A 20,822-nucleotide genomic window follows, 5' to 3' on the forward strand; every position below is an offset into this window, starting at 1 on the left:
CCTTTACTTTAGTTTGTTGAAGAATGGTGTCTCTAGCCACAATGTGACTGTTCACTGGCTGGGTCCTCCGACAGTAAATGACGTGCCTCAGGTATTCAATAGAGGCTTGGAAGAAATGTGACTTATCCAGACTGCACTTGAGACCTGCATCTTGTACGGGTCTGAAATAGAAGCCAAAGGTTATGGAGATGAACACCGCATTGAAATCGCCACAAAGATGAAGCTTGTCATTTGGTTTCTTGATAATCACTTAAGTGCTGCAAAATCTGTGGTCTTACATAACCCAGGCGAAAAAAGGACTGAATATTCCTTGCACAGTTTATCCGACTCTTGATAGGACACAAAGTCAAAAACTAGAGGAATCAAGTCAGTGACCATGAATCCAAATGTCGTAAAAGCATCCAAGCCAGACAAATTTTTTGTAATAGCGCAGTCCATCACAAGGAATGTCAGTTAGCTCACCACTGTCTCATGTGTCATCCCTGCTGTAAATTGTCCATGGATAGTGATTTGTTGCCTGTTATAACTGACAAGACGACACAAAGTAGAAGACGGTGGAGGGGCGTGTTAGAGTTAAGAAGTGATGCTGCCATGGCTGTACCCACTTGTAATCATAGGGATGTCCCGTTAATATGCAAATTGTTGAACAGTTTGCTAGAAACAGTCACAAGATTGTCACATGCTGTGCTGACAACATTAATGTCCTTAGCTTGAGAGCTTGAAGCTGGAGCAGACCGAATGTGCCATACTGCTGCAATTTGTCCTCACAAAACAAGTGAGGCAAGATGGCAGGGGCTTGAGGAAACTGGTCTGCCATGGATGTGTTTTTGTGGAGTGTGATGGCTGGGCTTACTGCATTGCCTTGCTTCTGTGTCCAGAGTTGTGCTAGAAAGTGAGTCCCTTCCGTTGTCTAAGTTGACAGTGACCATGTCTGCCCAAGAACCTATTTGACAGCTTGCCACATGAGAAACTTTGAATGATTGTGCAATAGAAAGGACACCATGGATGTGGCTCCTCTTATTGCAGCACCCATTGGCAGACATCTTTATCAGGAACAGATGTAATGATAGCATCCCAAACCAGTCAGCGTAAGATTCCTTAATGTTGGCATTAACAAATTGACACTTCCGACTTAAACCTTGCAACTCCACAGCCCAAGTCTTATTCGATTGATGAGATTGCTTCGTGCACTGATAAAACTTTGCTCTCAAATGTGAATGATCATCTGCACTCATTGCCACGTTTATAGTAACTACACACACACAATTAAGTATGTACATAATATTAAAATCACTTTAATGAGAACACACTTTAGTAGTTCCATACAAAGTACGAGTACAATGTCAGGCCGAGTGTGATTAGGTACTGAGAGTCCCAAGAGCAGAGTGAAGTGAGCACGTGAACAAATCATAACAGAATGAGAGAGAGTGCACTCCACTCTGGCATTACATTATGTGTTTTGCTAGTCAGTATCTCGAGGTTACACTGTCTGTCAGCTGCGTGCACCAACCCTGATGCTGTGCTGCCTTTGATGTTTGATCATGCCACTGCTTGTTGACTGGACCTTAGCTACTGGGTGTGGGTGAGTTGAATCGTAAAGAGAAAAGCTGGTGCCTCACATCCTGTTATGGTAACATCTGGTGATGTGCTGGTACGATCAGATTGGTAACAGAGATTTACCACAGTTACAATGCAATTTTTGTTGGGGGTTGGTTGTCGATCACTGCTTTGAGAAAATATTTTGAGTCACATGAGAAGACTGTCAAGTATATTCTACAGCTAGCTTGAATTAGAAAGTGGCTTTCAGGATGCTTTCTGCTCTGTTCAACATTTTTCTCCGGTCACTTAAGAGAACATTGTTGCAGTGCTGAAATTTATTGAAGGAGAGGAAGCTGTAGGTCTGTCCATGTCAGCATCACCATTCTTCTCAACTACATTACATCGAGGAAGCTTTGACTGTTACTACACCCTTTGACAGAGGAATAGATGACACACAATATTGAAAAATAAAAAATAAATCATTCTTTCAGATTTCAGACTCGAGAGTTAGAACTTCCAGTACAACACTCCAGCACAAATATAAATAAAAAAATGTGTCATGAGTTGCAGTCAACATCAGAATTCTGTTGTGGTATAGCAGCATGTAACATTAGCTTTGTACCGCAAGTTCATACTCACCTAAACAGAGAGCTGATCAAGTGATATGGTTGATGTCATACTCTGCTGCCAGAAGACTGTAAACGAAGTGAGTTGTTGATTGGTTTTTAAGAATAAGGAGATAGATTCAGAACAGTGGAAATATTCCTTTCTTTTTTTTTTTTAATTTGCAATATTTTCCTAGTACCCTTCATCAGCACACCAGATAAAAAAATTAATCACCCCCAGGAGACATCAAGCTGACACCATGTCAAACCACCTGAATTCAGCCAGGCATATTTAGAATGTAAGGTAACTGTTTTTGGTACTTAGAATTTGTCTATTTTCTTAGACTGTGTATCAGTTACATTGATATCTGGTAACATTTGTGTATGGAGTTATTCTAGCATTTATTGATGGAGATATTCTTGGTCTTCTCTTGCATGAAAGTGTATTAGAAAGGATTTAGTGTTTCTAGGTTCATTCAGTCATTCTTTTAGGTGTGTGCGAATGCTGTTGGAATAATAAACCCTAAACTTCTTCATTCCTGGATAGCCCCTTTTATATTAAAATGAGGAAAACACCACAATTAATTTCTTGAACTTGTTATGAGTAGAATATGCCTGATTTTCACTCCAGTTATTGATTATTGATGTACAACATTAATGTCTCTGAGTTCTATCAGCATGGACCACTCATAATGAAAGTGGTAAATGTGAGCCATGTAACAGTTTGAACAATTTCTTCATTGAATGCTAGTGGCATAGTTGTGTACTAAATTGAGCAGAATTGGTAGGTATGATCACGGGAAAAGGGAGGAGGACAGTTTTCTGGAAAAATCAGTTCTTGTCAGTAAAGGCTTATTCCACATCAGTGTTAAGGTGGATAGTTGAGTATCTACATATGGGGGAACTGAGCAACGATATAGGATTACACTGTACCAGTGGCAATTTTCTAATGGATGCTACTGTAAACAATATGAGTATCTCATGTATAACTCCATCTGTCAAATACTGCAGACCGTGCAGTTCTTAAAACTAGATGTGCAAAACAGCAGAGTTTAATTACCTTGTGGATCAGTGTTATGTGACTAGGCAGTGCAGATTGAAGGATTGCAGATTTGTATTCGTCACATAATAATGGACAGTTACTGCTGCAGACAGTGTATGCATTGAACATCTAACACGAGAAGTAATTTTTTTTACCTTCTAAAACTGTGTCCTTATTCTTTTACACACTATATTTAAAACATGTGCACAGCCAGTTGTATAAAATGATTAAGAAACTAGATGGCACTTCACTTAGTACTCTAATGTATCATGTAAGCAGTATTAACACAACAATTGTTGTGTGGTCAGATAATAAATATCATTGTCTTGAGATGCAGTACAACATGCAGTCTTGTATCTCATGTTGAAAGGAAAATAATGAACGACTTGACAAGTGATACAAAGCTGAAATTATAGTAGAGCATGTAGAAGCAATACAATAGTAGACAATTTGTCATTTTCACAAAAGTACTCAAGCTGCTGTTTGGAAATTATGATAAGAAAGTCTTCTGCCAACTTACTTAGGCTATAAAGAAAAGAAAATAACAGTGCTTTCTTCAGAAACACTCTTCTTGTCAAGCCTCTGAAGATTTTTTTTTACATAAACCAGTTTCTCCCACTATTAAAACTAAACTGAACTCCACCCAAACAGGCCACAAAGGCCCAACAGTACCGACCAGCCACTGTGTCATCCTCAGCCTACAGGCGTCACTGGATGTAGATATGGAGGGGCACGTGGCAACACAATGCTCTTCTGGTCATATGTCAGTTTACGAGACCAGATCACTACTTCACAATCAAGTAACTCCTCAGTGTACCTCAGGTTTCGCTCACTATTAGATATTATAAGATGATTACAAACATAATACATCATCACATAAACATTTGATTATGTTTCATGAATGTGAGATGTATTATTAAAGCTGAGTATATCCAGCACAAAATTGTTACTGTTACAGGTTCAAGACAACAATGGTGAAAGAAATGATCCATAGTGTTCTCAATGATGAATTAGGAGGCAAAACTTACAACAAAGATGAAGCTGAAGTCTGGATAAAAGTTATTGCCAACACTCTACGTGGCAAAGTAAGAGGTCTGTTTACTTGTTGAATATACTTTAATAAAAATCAGGCTGTCATTGACATACTCTAGTTATTACCCAAAGTTTTGTTTAAAATTCCTATTTGGACTATTCCATTTACTATCCTACATAAAATACAGGAAGGGCAACCACTCAGCTACAGCAGACAGATGTGTGGCACATAGAAACACACAACAGAAAACAGTGTTCACACTGATTTTCTACTTGTGATCTTTCTCTTGCAAAATGTACACACAAAATTCAAACAAAATATAATATTAATAATATTATAAAAAAGTACACATATTCATCCAAACAACCATGCAGACACCCAAACACACACTCCTGTGCCCACTGCACAACTATCCTGCTATTGGAATTTATTTATCTAACGATAATTTTGACAGTTGCCATATTTAATATTGATCTTGCAACTGTTCACTGACACTGAGGTAACACTTTCTCATCTTAACTACAAGTAAACAGTATAGACATCAAAGAGAGAGATGTATTGTGAAAAGACATGGATGTAATGGAGTTATAAAGAAAGAGCTATTACAGAAACTATTGTTTTAGTGACTTAGGAAAAAAATGTGTGTTAGGTTAACTGGACACCAAGGGAGACAGATTATGTGGGCCAGTCCAATTAACCTCAATATAATTATTTACTTTTGTGATTTACATAATTTAAAAAATATTTTACATCATACTGTGTAAGAATTGTGATTAAGTATACTTTAGAACTAAGTTTTTACTTTCAGATGTCACAAATTTGCAATCGTACAACCAACCACCGATCATATTTAGTTGAAGATCTGAAACTAGCAATGACAGGTATCAAAAAAAGAATTAGTATTTTTGCAGCATGTAATCAATTTAAAATGATGACCATGACGTAAACTTATGGCCATCAAATTAGCACAAAAAGGTGTTTACACCTGTAGGAGACATTTCTTTGTGTTCCTATTTAAAAGAAATAGCTGCATGAATTATGTTTTATCGTTCACAGTTACAAGGAAGGTAGCATATAAATTTGCTGCAGCTAACAATAAGCAACGTCTACAAATTGACAACAAGAAAACATGGTTGGGAAAGTGTGACTTTGTTCTTTTATGAAGAGGCATAAGCTCTCACTTAGATAACCTGAAGCTACTAGTCTGAGTCTTGCAACTAATTCCAGTTGGTCAAATGTTGGTAAGTTTTATACCAATTTTTAAAAAAATTCAAATTTGGAGCAGAAGGCATATGCAAACTTGATGAGGCAGGCCTCACGACAGTACAAAAGCTTGGAAAGGTAATGTCTGCATGTGGCCAAAAGCAAGTAGGAAGATAATTTTTACAGAGAGAGAGACAAACTTGTAACCATGTGTGGCATTATTGGGGCACTGAAAAAGCAGTTTCTCCATTTTGTTTTCCATGTGTGAATTTTTTTAGATCATCTACTCCTCAACAGTGTACCTGGAAGTGCGGGGTAGCTTACACCTCAGGATGGATGACTATAGACATATTTATGGATGTATTAGCACATTCTGTCAACGTGAATGACAAAAAAAAGGCTAAAACTTCTCATCATTAACAATTGTGAAAGCCACATGTCACTAAGGGTGATAACATTTGCCAAAGAAAATGGTGTAGTTTTATTTATAGGCCTTTCAAGTCCTATCCCAGCAGAGCTTGTGACAGGTGGCTACTAAATCATCCTAGTCAGACACTTTGTATCTGTGATTTAGCAGGGTTAGAGGATGAAGCATTTGCATGTACTGTCACTCATTCTATTATCAGCAAAGGTTGCAGAGCTATAGGAATAGGGCATTTCAACAATGAAACATTTGGCGAAACAGATTTTCTGCATTCATCTGTGACAGACCAGCTTTTGAGCCATTTCAGAATGAAGTAGTTGTTTCCAGAAAGTAATATCCCGCTACAGTTCCAGGGACGATTCCTCTGTCATCTCCTGCTTCTGCTACTGACTTATTTCCTTCAGCTTCTGGTACCTCTATTGTTAATCTCACTTCTTCTTGTCTTCATGACCAAGAACTCGGATCAGAATTATTTGTGCCTCCTGTAGCCTTGCTTCCATACTCACAGTGTGGTCCCTGAAAAAGAAATAATCATGGCCGAAAGAAAGTGGAATCACTTATTATTTAAAGTTCACCTCTGAATACCTGCCTGGAAGAAGCAGCCTCTGACTGAGAATTGAAGAAGAACAAAAAGAAGAAACCTGTTTGGCAAGAACTGGATTCGTCATCAGATGAATGTGCTTACTTGGCAGAATTTGATTATTCTTTGAATGAAGGTGAAGATTTTTCAGAAATTAAAAATGGTGACTTCATAATTGTTAAAGGGTGTTGGTGAAAAAAGGTTCAGGGTGCAGTTTTAAAGCTTTTGTGAAGAAGTCTCTTTGTTCAGGTGTTCAGGTGACTTTCTATAAGTGGCATGGACCTTCCAATAGATTTTACATAACAATTGAAAATGCATTTGTTACCACTGCTGATTATTTAAAGAAAACATATATCTTAGAATTCCTATAAAATTTAATTCAGGTAAGTTACATAGATAATGATAAAGACCAATTTTTTAAAACATAAGATGATCCATTTAACCTAACCCTCCACCACTAGCCAGAAATTCTTCTATGGAGTAGAAGCAGTTGTCAATCAGAAACAATTTCAGTTTGTGTTTGTACTAAATTTTATCGTAAATAGTCTTCACTTGTTTGCTGCTGGATCACGTTACGCAAATTCCACAATCCATTAAATTCTTTACATCGTTGGGTGGTTGGTCAAGGATTTTTGTGGCTATATACCTCACTCCTTTCTGTGCCACACTAAGACTGATGGGTAGTGTAAATCATTTCTTCTTATAGTATTATATTTATCAATGTTACTGCTGTTTTCAAACTATGAATGATTGTTGACATATAATTTTGTAAGGGATAAATGTACTATGAGAATCTTGTCAGTATGCCCAGCTGTTTAAAGAGATTCTCGAGTAGACACCACATATTATTCTTATTATGTGCTTCTGTGTAACATGTAACTTTTTTCCTCGGTAATGAGTTACCCCAGAATATCATTATCAGTGTAAACACCTAAGAATTTAGAATATTCTGCTTCATTTATTTATTTCTCTCCTATATTATTTGTAATGATGTAGTCAGATATTGTGCATCACTGAACGACATACTGATTTTATTCAGTGTCAGTCCATTTGCAGAGAACCAGTTATTAATTTTCAACAACTTATTATTTACATTTTCACTCGTTTAAGTTTCTCCATTAGACTTGATTATAATGATTGCATTGTCTGGCAAGAAAACTAATTCTGTTATTTGGATATGTGGTGGAAGATCATTTATATACAACAAGAACAAGAATGGACCCAATATCAGTACTTCTGGTACACCTGTAGTGATATTTCCCTTTCTGAAGTTGCTATCTCATTTTATACAAAATGAAAACCATTTATCAGCAAGATCTCTGCTACCACAATATATGAAACAGTGGAAAATCCAGGATGGAATGTAACAATATAATGAAAAGGATGTTGCTCCTCACCATACAGTGGAGATGCTAAGTCGCAGAAAGGCGACTCCAAGCTATCTGGCTCCATCTGTCAGAGACTGTGGTCATGTGTGTGTGAGTTGCTTTTGCTTGAGTGTGTGCATGTGTCTATGCTGTGTATTTTTGACAAGTCCTTGTTGGCTGAAAGTTAACTTTCCAACGGTCTTTTTGTTGTGCCTTTCTCTGGCTCAGCATCAGCACAATATATGAGTTCTTTTAGGAGAATTTGTTGAGTTGAACAATCAGATGCTTCTGATAAGTTACAGAAAATACCAGCTGGTGCTGTTTTGTCACTTAAATTTTGTATAATGTGATTCATGAGTAGAAAAATAGCCTGTTCTGTGGGGAAAGGTCATATATAAATCTAAATGTAGACTAAGTCTCTTATTTTGAGAGAGAGATAAACATTGCATACATTGTCTTTTCCAGTACCTTCAGGAAGAAGGTAAATAGTGAGACTGGTCAGTAATGGCTTAATACGTTTCTAGTAAAGGGGTCTCACAATAGCATATTTCAGTATGTCTTGAAATATCCTCTGTGATAGTAATGTATTGCACATGAGACATGTGCTTGTATGTTTAAGGCACTGCCTTATCTATTGAACTGATAATGCCAAACTTTTGAGTCACTTAAAGGAATTGTTAATTAAATACATTGGCTACCTGACTGAAATAATTTTTTATTAGGCTTCCTTTTTTAATAACAAAGTCCTCACATCCTGTAATGATATCCTTCTCCCTGAACTTTAATTCCCTTTCCAAGTTTTGCCATGGTTTCCTTCACAACTAGCTCAGTGTACAGATTAAGTGACATTTGGGATTGGCTTCAACCCTGTCACTCGTTATCAGCGACTACTTCCTACCCATGCCCTTCATATCTGATAACTGGAATCTGTTTATCTTACTTATTGTAGATACCCTTTCACTCCCTGTATTTTATTCCCGCTAACTTCAGAATTTCAAAGGATGCATTCCAGTCATCTTTATCAAAAGCTTTCCCTAAATCTACAAGAGCTGGAACTTAAATCGTGGCAACTATTTATTCACAACCAATACAAAAGAGTTACATGTTTGCACCTGTTACTGTTCTTCAAAGTATTCACCAGCGTTGTGTAGAACCTGTTGCCAGCAATGTGGAAGGTGTAGTATACCGTTAGCAGAGCCTGTTCTGTTGACGGTGTGAATGGAGCGGTCCACTGCCTGTCGAATCTCTGGAACAGTTCTGAAGCGAATGCCATGAAGTGGTTCCTTCATCTTCGAAATCACATCAAAATCACAAGTACTTAAGTCCGGGGAGTATGGTGTACGATACAGTACTTCCCAATCCCATTGACTGAACGGAGCAGCCACAGCTTGCACTGTATGCACCCGTGCATTGTTGTGGAAAATGGTTGGTGGGTTGCGCAGAAAGCATCACCGCTTCTTTCTCAAAGCTGGTTGCAAGTGATGCTCCAAAAATGAACACTAATATTGTGCACTGACGGTCTGCCGTGGAGGAATGTAATGCATTAGGAAAACACCATCTCAGTCATACACGAGAATCACCACAACTTTCACCAATACTGGGGCTCTGATGCACTTTCGTCTTTCGTGGCAACCCATAATGACGCCATTCGTTGGATTGGCATTTCAGTTTTGGCTTGTACAATGTGGCCCATGTCTCATCCAGTGTTACGATACAGTGTAAGAAAGCCTCTCCTTTGCGCTCATAGTGCTCCAAGTGCGTCATGCGGAACCCCTCATGATGCAATTTTTCACATGCCCAGTCATTCCTTCAGGATGCGAAGCACAGTTGTATGCGCTAATTCAGTTTCGTGGGTCTAATTCGGTTTCGTGGGCAAACTCATGAATCATACGGCGTCGATCACTGTCCACTAATGCGCCAACAGCATGCACTTCTTCTTCAGAGACACTAGGACGACCTGCCCAATGCATGTCTGCCACAGTTTGCCGACCTTCGTTGAAGGCTTTTACCCAATGTGCAACTGTTCTGTATGGCAATGTCGATTTCCTGCATGCCTCTTGAAGATCTTGATGACACTATCATGCTGTACAACCTCTGGTACATTCAATCTTGATCCAACTCCATTGTTCATGTTTCAAAAACATAGTGACACCGTTACGTTAGACCAGTCGCTCACAAGTGGCTGTGTTTCCCTTGATTGTGTGCACCTGTGGGATGGGTGAGTCCATTTGCTCCGAGGTAAGGTAGGTATGTCAACAACTTGTGCTATCAGGGACAACAGTAGATTCCATTGCATAGTGTCTCCACAGCAGTGTTGCCCCTGTTTAAGTTCCAACCTACATACAAATGTTATAAATATAGGTTTGCCTTTCTCCAATCTATCTTCGCAGGTAAATCACAAGTCCAGTACTTCCTTGCATGTTCCTACATTTCTCCAAAACTCATACTAATTTTGAGATCAACTTCAGCCAATTTTTTAATGCTTCTGTAAATAATTCATGTCAGTTTTTTACAACCTTGATTTATTAAGCTGATGGTTTGTTAATATTCATACCTTTCAGGATGTGCCTTCCTGAGAATTGAAGTTATTACATTATTCTTATGGTCAGAGGGCATTTTATCTGTCTCATACATTTTGCATATTAGGTGAAATAATTTTGCCATGGCTGGCTCTTCTAAGGATCTTAATAATTCTGAGTTAATGTCACCTACTCCAGTGTTCGTGTGTCGACTTAGGTCTTTTAGTGCCCTGTCAAACCCCTCTCGTGTTGTAGTAGGTAAGTACACTTGCATTACAGTGGCGAACATTGGCTTAGTGTCAGTCTTTGGCTATAGTAATGTGATCACTATGCTGTTCATAGTAGCTTACCCATGTTCCTATTTTATTATTCATTATTAGGCCTACACCTGTCTACTTTTGTGTTATAACTGTGTACTTCTGTGACCGGTAATCCTATTCATCCTGCACTGTACTTCACTTATTCACCCTACATCAAAATTCAACCTAGGCATTTTTCTTTTTAAATTCTCTAAATCAACTATGTGATTATGGGATCTAGCACCCCACACACTTACCCATTGAATGCCAGTTTTGTTTTTCCTGATGGCAACATCCTCCTAAGTAGTTCCTATCAGCAGACCTCATTTTACCAAACGGAATGCCATCACTATTAGGCCATACAATAGTGTTACATATTCTTGGTTAATATAACAGCTGTAGTATCCTCTTGGTCTTAGGTGTTCAAAGGACCAACATAGCAGTACCATGTTGGTTTATGTAACACTGCCAGATCTGATTATTTCTCCTGCAACTGCTGTAAAGCTGCTCTCTTTCTTCAGGAACCATATGGTAGTCTGGCCTCTCCACAGATAACTGTCCAATGTTGTTGAAGCTATAGTGCAGATATCTGTATCACAGGAGCATACAAGCCACTCCATTGCAGCAAGGTCCATGGTTCTTGGGGATGAGATGGGTGTTAAGTTTTTCAGGAAACATGATCATGTCATTGATTGATTACAAAAATAGCTGAAGGGTAATCTTATCAAATAAGCACAAAGTTTTAATACAGGGTGTCTGGGTTAAACACATATTTATACAAAATTATTAACTCGAGACATACCTGAGATATTTATTTGTGGATTGTTTCTACAAGCATGGTTTCTCAAAATGTTTCCTTGTTTCTTCGAGGCAGCTGGTACCAGGTGTGCATGCACGTAACTGCTGTGTTGATGTAAACTTGTGTCGGTAGCCATGTGGACTCCACAGCAGGTGTCCTATGTGATCTCTCATGTGGAGCTAAAGTTTATTACACTAGTAAAACATCATTTTCAATGTGAGTATGGACTGCAACCAACCGACAATGTTCCCACTTATTTAACAATCAAGAAGTGGGGCAAATGACTTCAGGAAACTGGAAGTTTGTTTTTGATGTTGAGTCACCACGCCAAGCATGCAGTTCCACAGGCTACCCGCGACTTCTTCATGATGTAAACTTTCAACAGTATGGTGCACCATGCCATCCTGCAAACATTGTGAGTAATTTCTTGGATCATGAGTTCCAGATTGGTGGATTGGGAGAGATAGTGCATTGACTGCTTGGCGCTCAGAAGCCCAGACATTATGCCACTTGATTTTTTTCTGTGGGGGTTTATGAAGAATCTTGTGTACCAGACACCAGTGGGTGATCTACCAGATCTGTGTAATCCCATTTGTGCAGCTATTGCAAATGTTATGCCTGCAATGCTGTAAAACATTTTGAGACAAGTGAAATACAGATTAGATGTCTGTTGTGCCATTGATGGCAAGCATATCAAGGTGCATTAGATGTATAAAAAACATTTTAAGTTACCTAATTTGTAGAAACATATCGTCAATAAATATCTCAAGTACTTTGCAAGTTGTTATATTTTATATTATTATATCTTTAACTTGGACACCCTGTATTCTGATAGAGACGTGATCGGAGGCAGCAGAACTAAGCTTTTTAATAAGACGATGACTTTTTTAATCTGCTTAGGTTCATTTTTGAAACTAATGTTGGTTGGTGGTACATGCCTTATGTGTACAAGTAAAGTAACGTACCTGTATTTGTTTATTAGTGGATGCAATGTTTGCTGCCACTGTGCAGAAGTAACCATTGAATTTGGAGGCCAATGATTTGGAAGCATCATATTTTGTGCTAAAGCTGTTTTCTTGGGAAGTTTCATTTCGGTTGCAATTTTTGTTTGTTTTGCATTTATTAATGTTTGAAATGATTTTTACTTGAGAATACTATTTTTTGCATAGAATATGAGATTCACTTTTTAATAACAAATTGAAGAACTTTACCTTGCTAGTGGTAACTGATTTTCAACAATTGGCAACTGATTGTCTTCTGAATATGGCAGAACTCTCTCCGTAGCTCACAATATCTTAATCCCAGGAGTTATCCATCCCTTACTTTCACCACTGTTTCTATTTTACACATATATATTTTAGGGGAAAATAACTGCTGTAGGAACGTTTTAAAGAAAGAGTTAAATTTTCCATCTATCTGTTTACTTTATCATTATTTTCCCCCAGCATTCATCTCCTGTGACTGAGACGTAGTTTTTTTTATTCTGTGATACAATACTTTTCTTCTATTATCTATACCTGAATTGTGAATATGTGTTATTGTTAACATTCCTACTAATGAACCAAAGTCTGCCACCTGCTTTACCTACGTTTGAGCGTATGTGATCGTTCCATTTCATATTCCGACAAATTGTTAAAAGATATTTGTATGAGTTGGGTGTTTCCAGTTAGTGACTCATTGACATTTTACGAGGGTTGTCCATAAAATAAGGTTCCCAGGGCGCTACAGTCCTGAAATGCGCTGTTATGGTGGATCCCATGATTCTGTAGTGTACCTTGGTTCCCCCACTTCAAATCCCCTCCCTAGAAAGCTGCCTGCGGAGCTCGGTCTTGGCTTGGCAGCCATACATGATTGATCTCCCTCTCGCTTCGACCACCAGGTGTGAGTTGCGCTCAGTGATCCGTTTACTGTCTACAAAAAACATTGCAGCGGCAAAAATCCATTCTCAGCTATGCGAAATGTATGGAGACAAGTGTATTGAGCGTACAACACATGCACAAATGATGCAGATTGTCCAAGCACGGGCATACTGTTGTCCGTGATGAGGAGCATTCTGGAGGTCATCTGATGAAACAATCGCAAAAGTGGAGGCAGCGGTGCTCTCAGATCGAAGATTAACAGTTCGTGAGCTCTCCGAAATGATCCCTGATGTCAGCAAAACCTCTATTGACAAGATTTTGACAGAGCATCTGGGGTATGCTAAGGTTTGCGCGAGGTGGGTGCCAAGAATGTTGACCAAAGACCACAAACGTCAGCGCTTTGAAGTGGCCCAAGAACTTCTTCAAGATCACGGAACTCATAGTGAGGAAGACCTCAACTCCATCATCAGTGGAGAAGAGACTTGGGTGCAGTACTGCACATCTGAAATCAAAGGACAATCCAAACAATGGAAGCACCAACAGTCGCCAAGATCGCGAAAACTCAAACAAATGCAAAGTTTTGGCAGAGTGATGGCAACACTGCTTTGGGACAGGAAGGAGGTATTGTTATGCAAGTTCTTGCCCACTGGTACAACAATCAACACTGCCGGGTACTGTGAGACACTGCAAAAATTGCACCGTGCAATTCAAAACAAGAGGAGGGGTATGCTGTCCAAGGGGATGCGTTTGCATCAGGATAACACCGACCGCACACTGCTAAAGCCACCAATGAGCTCATTGCAAAATTTGGATGGGGTATTGTTAAACACCCACCCTACATACAGCCCAGACGTAGCCCTAAGTGACTACCATCTCTTCCATAACATGAAGAAACACCTGGGTGGAACGCATTTCAGTGACAGAGAAAATCTGGAAGAAGTGGTATCTGTGCGGCTTGGTGGCAGATTTGTTTGACTTGGGCATTTAAAAGCTCGTACACCGCATGCAAAAATGTATTGACCTCAGTGGCGGCTATGTAGAAAAATAGGTTAAAGTCTGAACTTTCCAAAAATGTATGCATTCATTAAATTAAAATATGTTTTACACTGTGAAAAAAATTGGGAACATTATTTTACGGACACCCCTCGTAATTATAGGATACTGCGTTTTTATGTTTTGTGAAGTGCACAATTTTATATTTCTGAATAATTTAAGTGAGTTGCCAGTCTTTACTCCTCTTTGAAGTCTTATCACATTCTTTGTTTGTCTGTCATGATAGGAACACGTGCATTTGATGAATTGTGCAGGACAATGAAGCTGTGTAAGACACAAAGTGAACCAATGAAGTAATGGTACCACAAGATGCTAGAGCTGGAAGCAGTCCAACCAGCAAATATAGCCTCAGTATAAATTGGTAGGATAACTGAAAACCAGAAACATGCCAAAATCGTTGCAAGCAAAGTCCATAGAACCAACAGAGGAGCCCGAAACTGTAATCCAAAATAAGAATTCTGGGTCATTGTGGTGAAAATATAATGACTTGTGATTGAAGGCTGTGTTTACAGAAAGGAAATAATAGATTGGTGAGTAGTGTAGGACTTTGAAGCCTCTCAACAGTGCATGGCTAATGCTTACTTATTAGAGGGTGTGTCCAGTGTACTTGTTGCTTATGCTTTACATGGATGTGATCCGAAGCCACTGACTTTGATAGTGCGAAGTTCTCTGTCTCATAATTGATATATACATCATAGGATACTAAATCCTTCCCCTCTTTAATCGGCGTGTAGGATCAAAAATGGGTGAGATTGATGGAGTGATGCTGATATTCTCACTCAATGTCTCCTACATGACAGTGTCAGAAGTTAGACCATGCAATGGGAGTGTAAGTGCACAGGATGGTCATGGCCGCTCCTTTGGTTGTGAAATGGTGCTTGGCTCACATCTAGCAGAGTGTGTGCTGGGAGAGGCCAGGACAGTGGGGAGGATACCTCCTCTGTTGGCACCTGTATTCTCCGTGATTCCTTTCGTGAGCAACTGTGGGTCACTGTGTTTGCGGGTTGTGCCTCTGCTGTGTCAGTGGCATTGGGTGGGCCTCCACTTACCATCCACACTGTGAGTACTTGTGGTGCCCTGTGTGTATGTTTTGCAGAGCAACTGAGACAGGGCAATGTCTGTAATTGAAGTCACTGCCACAGCTGCTTCCTATACAATGCCAACTGCTCCTGTGTTGCTATGGCATCAAAATGGTTGCATTCCTAGCAACTGGTCATGATGCCTTTAATATGCTCCAGGACTAAGCCAAAGGTGCAAACACAGACACTATTGCACAGGGCCCCGGATCTCTGGACTCACTATGTTGGGTACTTCCTTTGACAGGATTGGATCTGTAGGTGGCAATGAAGCTAGTGAGAGATTTAATGGACGTCATTGTTTTTCGTTATCTTCTACATTTGCCTCTTAAAAATGTGACCATGCTTTGCAGTTCAGAATTAGATGCTGGGTAAGTGAGGTGGTGGTAAGGTGCTATATGCCACTGCACTGGCAGAGGTATATGAATTCAGAGGCTAATAACTGGGGTACGTTATCATACACAGTTGTGAGTGGCATGCCCCTGTTGCAAAACTTGATGCCAGCACCTGATTGCACCTCTCACTGTGATGCAGGACATGTATGCTACGTATGGAAAGTTGGAGAATATGTGGATTATGAGAAACTACATTGCTCCTTGGACGGCACCTCAAAAATCTACACAATTCTCTCCCATTGTTGCTTGGGCATAGGCCAGTCAGCGAAATGCTGCAGTTAGGCCAGCAGATTTTGGGCACAGTTGTGATAGAACAGGACAGCGCAGTCCTCTGTTGTGTTGATTTAACTCCAGTACAAATACAAATGTGCAAGTATCTTCATTCTGGACACACACCCATGCGACATGTGAATCAACTGAAGGATGTGGGAGCAGAGTGTGTGTGGATTTATGGCTCAGCACACTTTTTTCTTCCTGTTGTCAGTAGTATGGCACCATCTCCTTGAATGTGGTAGTGGTGTAAATGGAAGAAGGTTCTTTACTATGGCTGGTATCTTTCTGTTGGTGCTGTGATCACGTCTGCTTTATCAAGGATATTACGCCACAGAACAGTTACGTCCTGCATGGTGGCTGTAGCAACCATATTTACTGTGAATGAGGTTTCACCCACAGCCTAGCTCAAGTCACTGTAAGTGCAAAGTACAGTGACTCATGGATGGCAAATAATTTATCAAGGCCCATTGTTAGCTAGTATCAGGTGTCTGTGTTTACATGCTGTGTGGTAAAAGTAGGCTAAGCTATCAGACAGAGTCATTGCTCAGATACAGAAAAATGCGAGCGCACATTCGTACAGGCACAACTCACACTCAAAATGTCACTGTGTTTGCTGACACCACAATTATTATGAATCAGTAATCAGATATGCCTTTGTTTCATAGGGAAGTTCTAGTAATATATTGTGTATGCTGAAGCTTTTTTTTTCTAACAGTTCCATTCCCTTTACATTTATTTACTGGTAATAATCTTTTTATTCAGCAAACTAGAATTATTCATAGAAAGTCATTTTGATCAGTCACATAGCACAAAAACTAGCATGAAAGACAAACTGATAATTTAACCATTAGCATTACTATCAAAATATGACTGACTGTTTTCAGGGAAAATTGTAAACTTTAAAATACTGCTCCATCTCCATAGATTTCATTTTATGTAGGTGAATTATATTACTAATTTTTGACATATCTCCTGCACCCTAATTAAATGATTGACAGGTGTATATTATGACATGAACAAATCATTTTTCATCATATTGTAATTGAGAATGGGTTACTCAGGTGCAGATTTTGAGTAGATATCGAACCTTGGTCGTTTGTAGTGATTTGAGCTGTTTGTCAATTCTGCTAGTAAAACCATGTCAATTCCACTTGTAAAACTAGCATATCTAGTTATCCTATACTTAGCAGTTACCTTTTTAATCAAACTTTTAATATGTTTAGTTCACAAGTGGTTTAACTCAAGTATGATGCCTATGATCATTTTCAGTTGTTATTGTAAAGAAAAATATTTTAGTGGGTAGAGTGGAGACTTTCAGGTATTTATTTTGTGACCAGTTTTCATTATCCAATATGGCGGGGCAGGTTGTTGTAACATAGACACACAACACAACCAAGAACATAGTACAACTTTATTAGACTTGTGGTATGTATGCCACTTACCATAACATACACTGAACACAATAAGATATGGCAAATGCATGCAAGCAGTGACAACATGATAAGTGAGTGCAAGTGTAGCATGGCAAGGTTAAAATAGGCACTCATCCCTGGTGGGCTCTATCAGAAGTTCACAGTATTCACACTCTTGTAGATGACAACAAGCTGCTAATGTGTGCAGCTTTCGTGTGTGTGTGTGTGTGTGTGTGTGTGTGTGTGTGTGTGTGTGTGTTACTTCATTCCTCTTCCCTTGGGGAACAGCTCGGATTTGTGAGATGTACATGGCATCTTCCTTCACGAGGCTCTGACTGAGATGATGTCCTGATACTGACTATAGTCAGAAGTACTTGGAATGTCATCAGCTTCTCAGTCCACCTTCCCGCCTTCTCATGTCAACCCCTATGGTAGGATGAGTGATGTTGGTGTGAGCTCCATGTCTACATCAGGTCCAGGGTGTGGTGGTGGTGGTGGTGGTGGTGGTGGTGGTGGTGGTGCCTTCACAGTTGGCAGCTGAGGCAGAGGAGATGGTTCTGGTGTAGTTGGTGGCACATTATTACTGGTAGTGGTATTGAAGAAGCTGAGCCAGGTACATCCACCGATGACAGAGGACCCCTCATATAGCATGGCAGTGGCCCACCTGCATCGGGTGATCTGTCAAGCTACACAGACTTGTCATGATGACTTTGGTGTCCCAGCCGGGGTTCTCTGGTCATCCAAGCACAGGCACAACTGGTTGTAATGACGTGCACAGAGGCCCCCCTCTGTACATACATTGCAGAGCCGGTGGCTGCGGCATCAGGAGATGATGGTGGAAATAAATTTTTGGCGATGACCAAACCCGCATGCCAATACAGCCACCTCAGGCCAGACACAGGATGATGGCTGCAGTGTTGATGTCCCGGCCGGGCTGCAGGAGATGCAGGAGCATCCAGGGTTGATGCCTGTGGAGCAGTTCAGCAGGGCTGTTGTTGCCAAATGATGTGAGCCGATAGGAAGACAGAAATTGATCCAAGGGAACATCGGACACGGACCTAGTCACTTACTTTTTCATTTGTGTTTTGAATTTTCTAACTAATCTTTTGGCCTCACCATTGGACATAGGGTGGAAGGGTCAGGCAAAAAGGTGGCGAATTCCACAGGCAGAACGTGGCAAATTGCTGTGACACAAATTGAGGGCTGTTATCAGAGACCAATGTTGCCAGAAGTCCTTTGATGGAAAAATTTTTCTACAGGGCTGCCACGGTGGCAGAGGTTGAAGTTGACAGGCAACAAACAACATATGGAAATCAAGAGAATGTATCAGTTACTATTAGCCAGTATGCGGTAAGGAAAGGGCTGGAGAAATCAATGTGGAGACAGTCACAGGCCTGACAAGGTTGTGGCCCTGGAGACAACATTGCCCGCGGGGCAGCTTGCTATGATGCACATTACAAACAAGCCGTAACCAAACAGTTGATGCACCATCCAGACCAGGCCAAAAAACATGATGGCAGGCTAACGCTTTGTATGTGATCACCCCTCTCCCCACCCTAGAGATTAGGGTGCAGCAGCTGCAGGATGTTCAAACGGACAGCCGAGGGAAACGCAATGTGAGGAGCTGAATAGTCCTATCAAATAGTAGAAGACCATTGACAGAGACTCAATGCCAAAATACATAGTAATTAAGGAGAGCGGGTCAGATGCCTGTGATGGAGGTGCCTCAGGCCAGCCATGTTGTACACAACGTATCACTTTCTGTATAATCAGATCAGCAGCACTAGCCTGCGCAATTTGAGTACTAGTGATTTGAAAACCATTGACAGTTTGTTGAACACATTCGTCAATGTGGAAACAGGGTAACTCCTACTGATCAAAAACTGGGTCCACACCAACCAGAAGACAGGAGAGTGTGTCGGCATTTACATGTGTAGCCGTGGGGCGTAAGTGAATCTTGTAGTTGTACTGAGAGAGGAACAGCACCAAATGTTGAAGATGAAGCGCTGTTTCGTCTGGCAGTGACACTGAGGGGCTAAACAGCAAACTAACAGCTATTGATCCATGACAAGATGGAATTTTGCACCATACAGGAAACCATGAAACTTCTGTAAGCTATAAACCATGGCAAGGACTTTTATCTCTACTTGTGAATATCTAGTTTGAGCTGAATTAAGCATCTTTGCCCTTTATCCAACAGGCTGCTCAGAGCCATCAGGATATTTATGAGCTTACCCCACCCCCTCAGCCCATTCTGTGATGCTAACACTAAATGTTGACCTGGTTGCTAGATTACAAGGCAAGGTGCAGATTGTAACATAGACTTCAGTTTGGAAAATGCTGTTTCACACAGCTGCAATCAGGGGAAAGACATCTCCTTATGCATAAAAGCATGTAATGGTTGTGCCATTTACATCACCTGTAGCAAAAACTGATAGTAATAAGCACTCTCACCAAAGATAAACAATAGAAGCGGTACTTTTCCAACTTTCATTTTAACCTGATGGCCTGTAACACCAAAAAGAGCATACGTGAGTTGTTGAGATGTTTAACACTGGGGGAGCCAGAGACCACAGTATCATCGAGATAGTTGGCACAGACCTTGTGAGTTGTTGGAAAAATCGTTAAAAAATTGCCGGAGCACTGGCCACGCCAAATGGTAACTGCAGTATCAATACAAGCCAAAAGGTGTGGTAACTACAATGGGCTGTTGAGAATCAGCATCAATGGGAAGCTGCAAATGTGCTCAGAAAGGTCAATCTCGGAGAAATGCTGATCACCAGCAAGCTTTGTAAAAAGTTCGTCAGGGTGTGGCAAAAGATACATGTCAGTGATAGACTGAGCATTGACAGAAACTTTGAAATTGCCGCAGAGGTGCAACCATCCCTGTGGCTTCTTGACAGTGACAAAGGGGGTAGCCCTTTCGGTGGGTGGGATCGATTGGATGACCCTGGATACGTGAGGTAGTTGAGCTCCACCTTGGCTTGGTTATGGAGCGCCATTGACACCGGGCAAGCCCAAAAGAAAGCTGAAAGCAGAGCAGAAAATTCAGAGCACAAAGAGTCAAGATTAGCTTCTTTGGAAATAGCAAATCATAAAGGTTCAAGGCATCCAAACCAAATAAATTTTCAGTGCATGCATTGTTCACCACCAGAAAAGTCAGTGGACAAACTACAGATTTATATGTCACTGGGGCCAAGAAACCACCTAATATTGGAATGCTTTGTTTACTGTAGGTGACTAATGTATGTGACACTGTCACTAAAGGGGAATATCCCAAATACATGTATATTTACAAGTTGAGTAATGATATGGCAGCACCAGTGTCAACTTGCATGAGAAAA

At 40.2% G+C, this 20,822-nt stretch overlaps 1 protein-coding gene across 3 annotated transcripts in view; it reads left to right on the forward strand.

The window, feature by feature from the left end:
• Positions 1 to 20,822, forward strand: part of LOC126462365 (dynein light chain Tctex-type protein 2B-like) — a 107,904-nt gene that overhangs the window by 20,441 nt on the left and 66,641 nt on the right. For all 3 annotated transcript variants that reach the window (XM_050096069.1, XM_050096068.1, XM_050096067.1), the window contains exon 2: positions 4,145 to 4,278. In XM_050096069.1, the coding sequence (XP_049952026.1) occupies positions 4,145 to 4,278 (134 nt within the window). The remainder of the gene's footprint in view (positions 1 to 4,144; positions 4,279 to 20,822) is intronic.

This window comes from Schistocerca serialis, chromosome 1, assembly GCF_023864345.2.
Source record: "Schistocerca serialis cubense isolate TAMUIC-IGC-003099 chromosome 1, iqSchSeri2.2, whole genome shotgun sequence".
NCBI lineage: Eukaryota > Metazoa > Arthropoda > Insecta > Orthoptera > Acrididae > Schistocerca > Schistocerca serialis.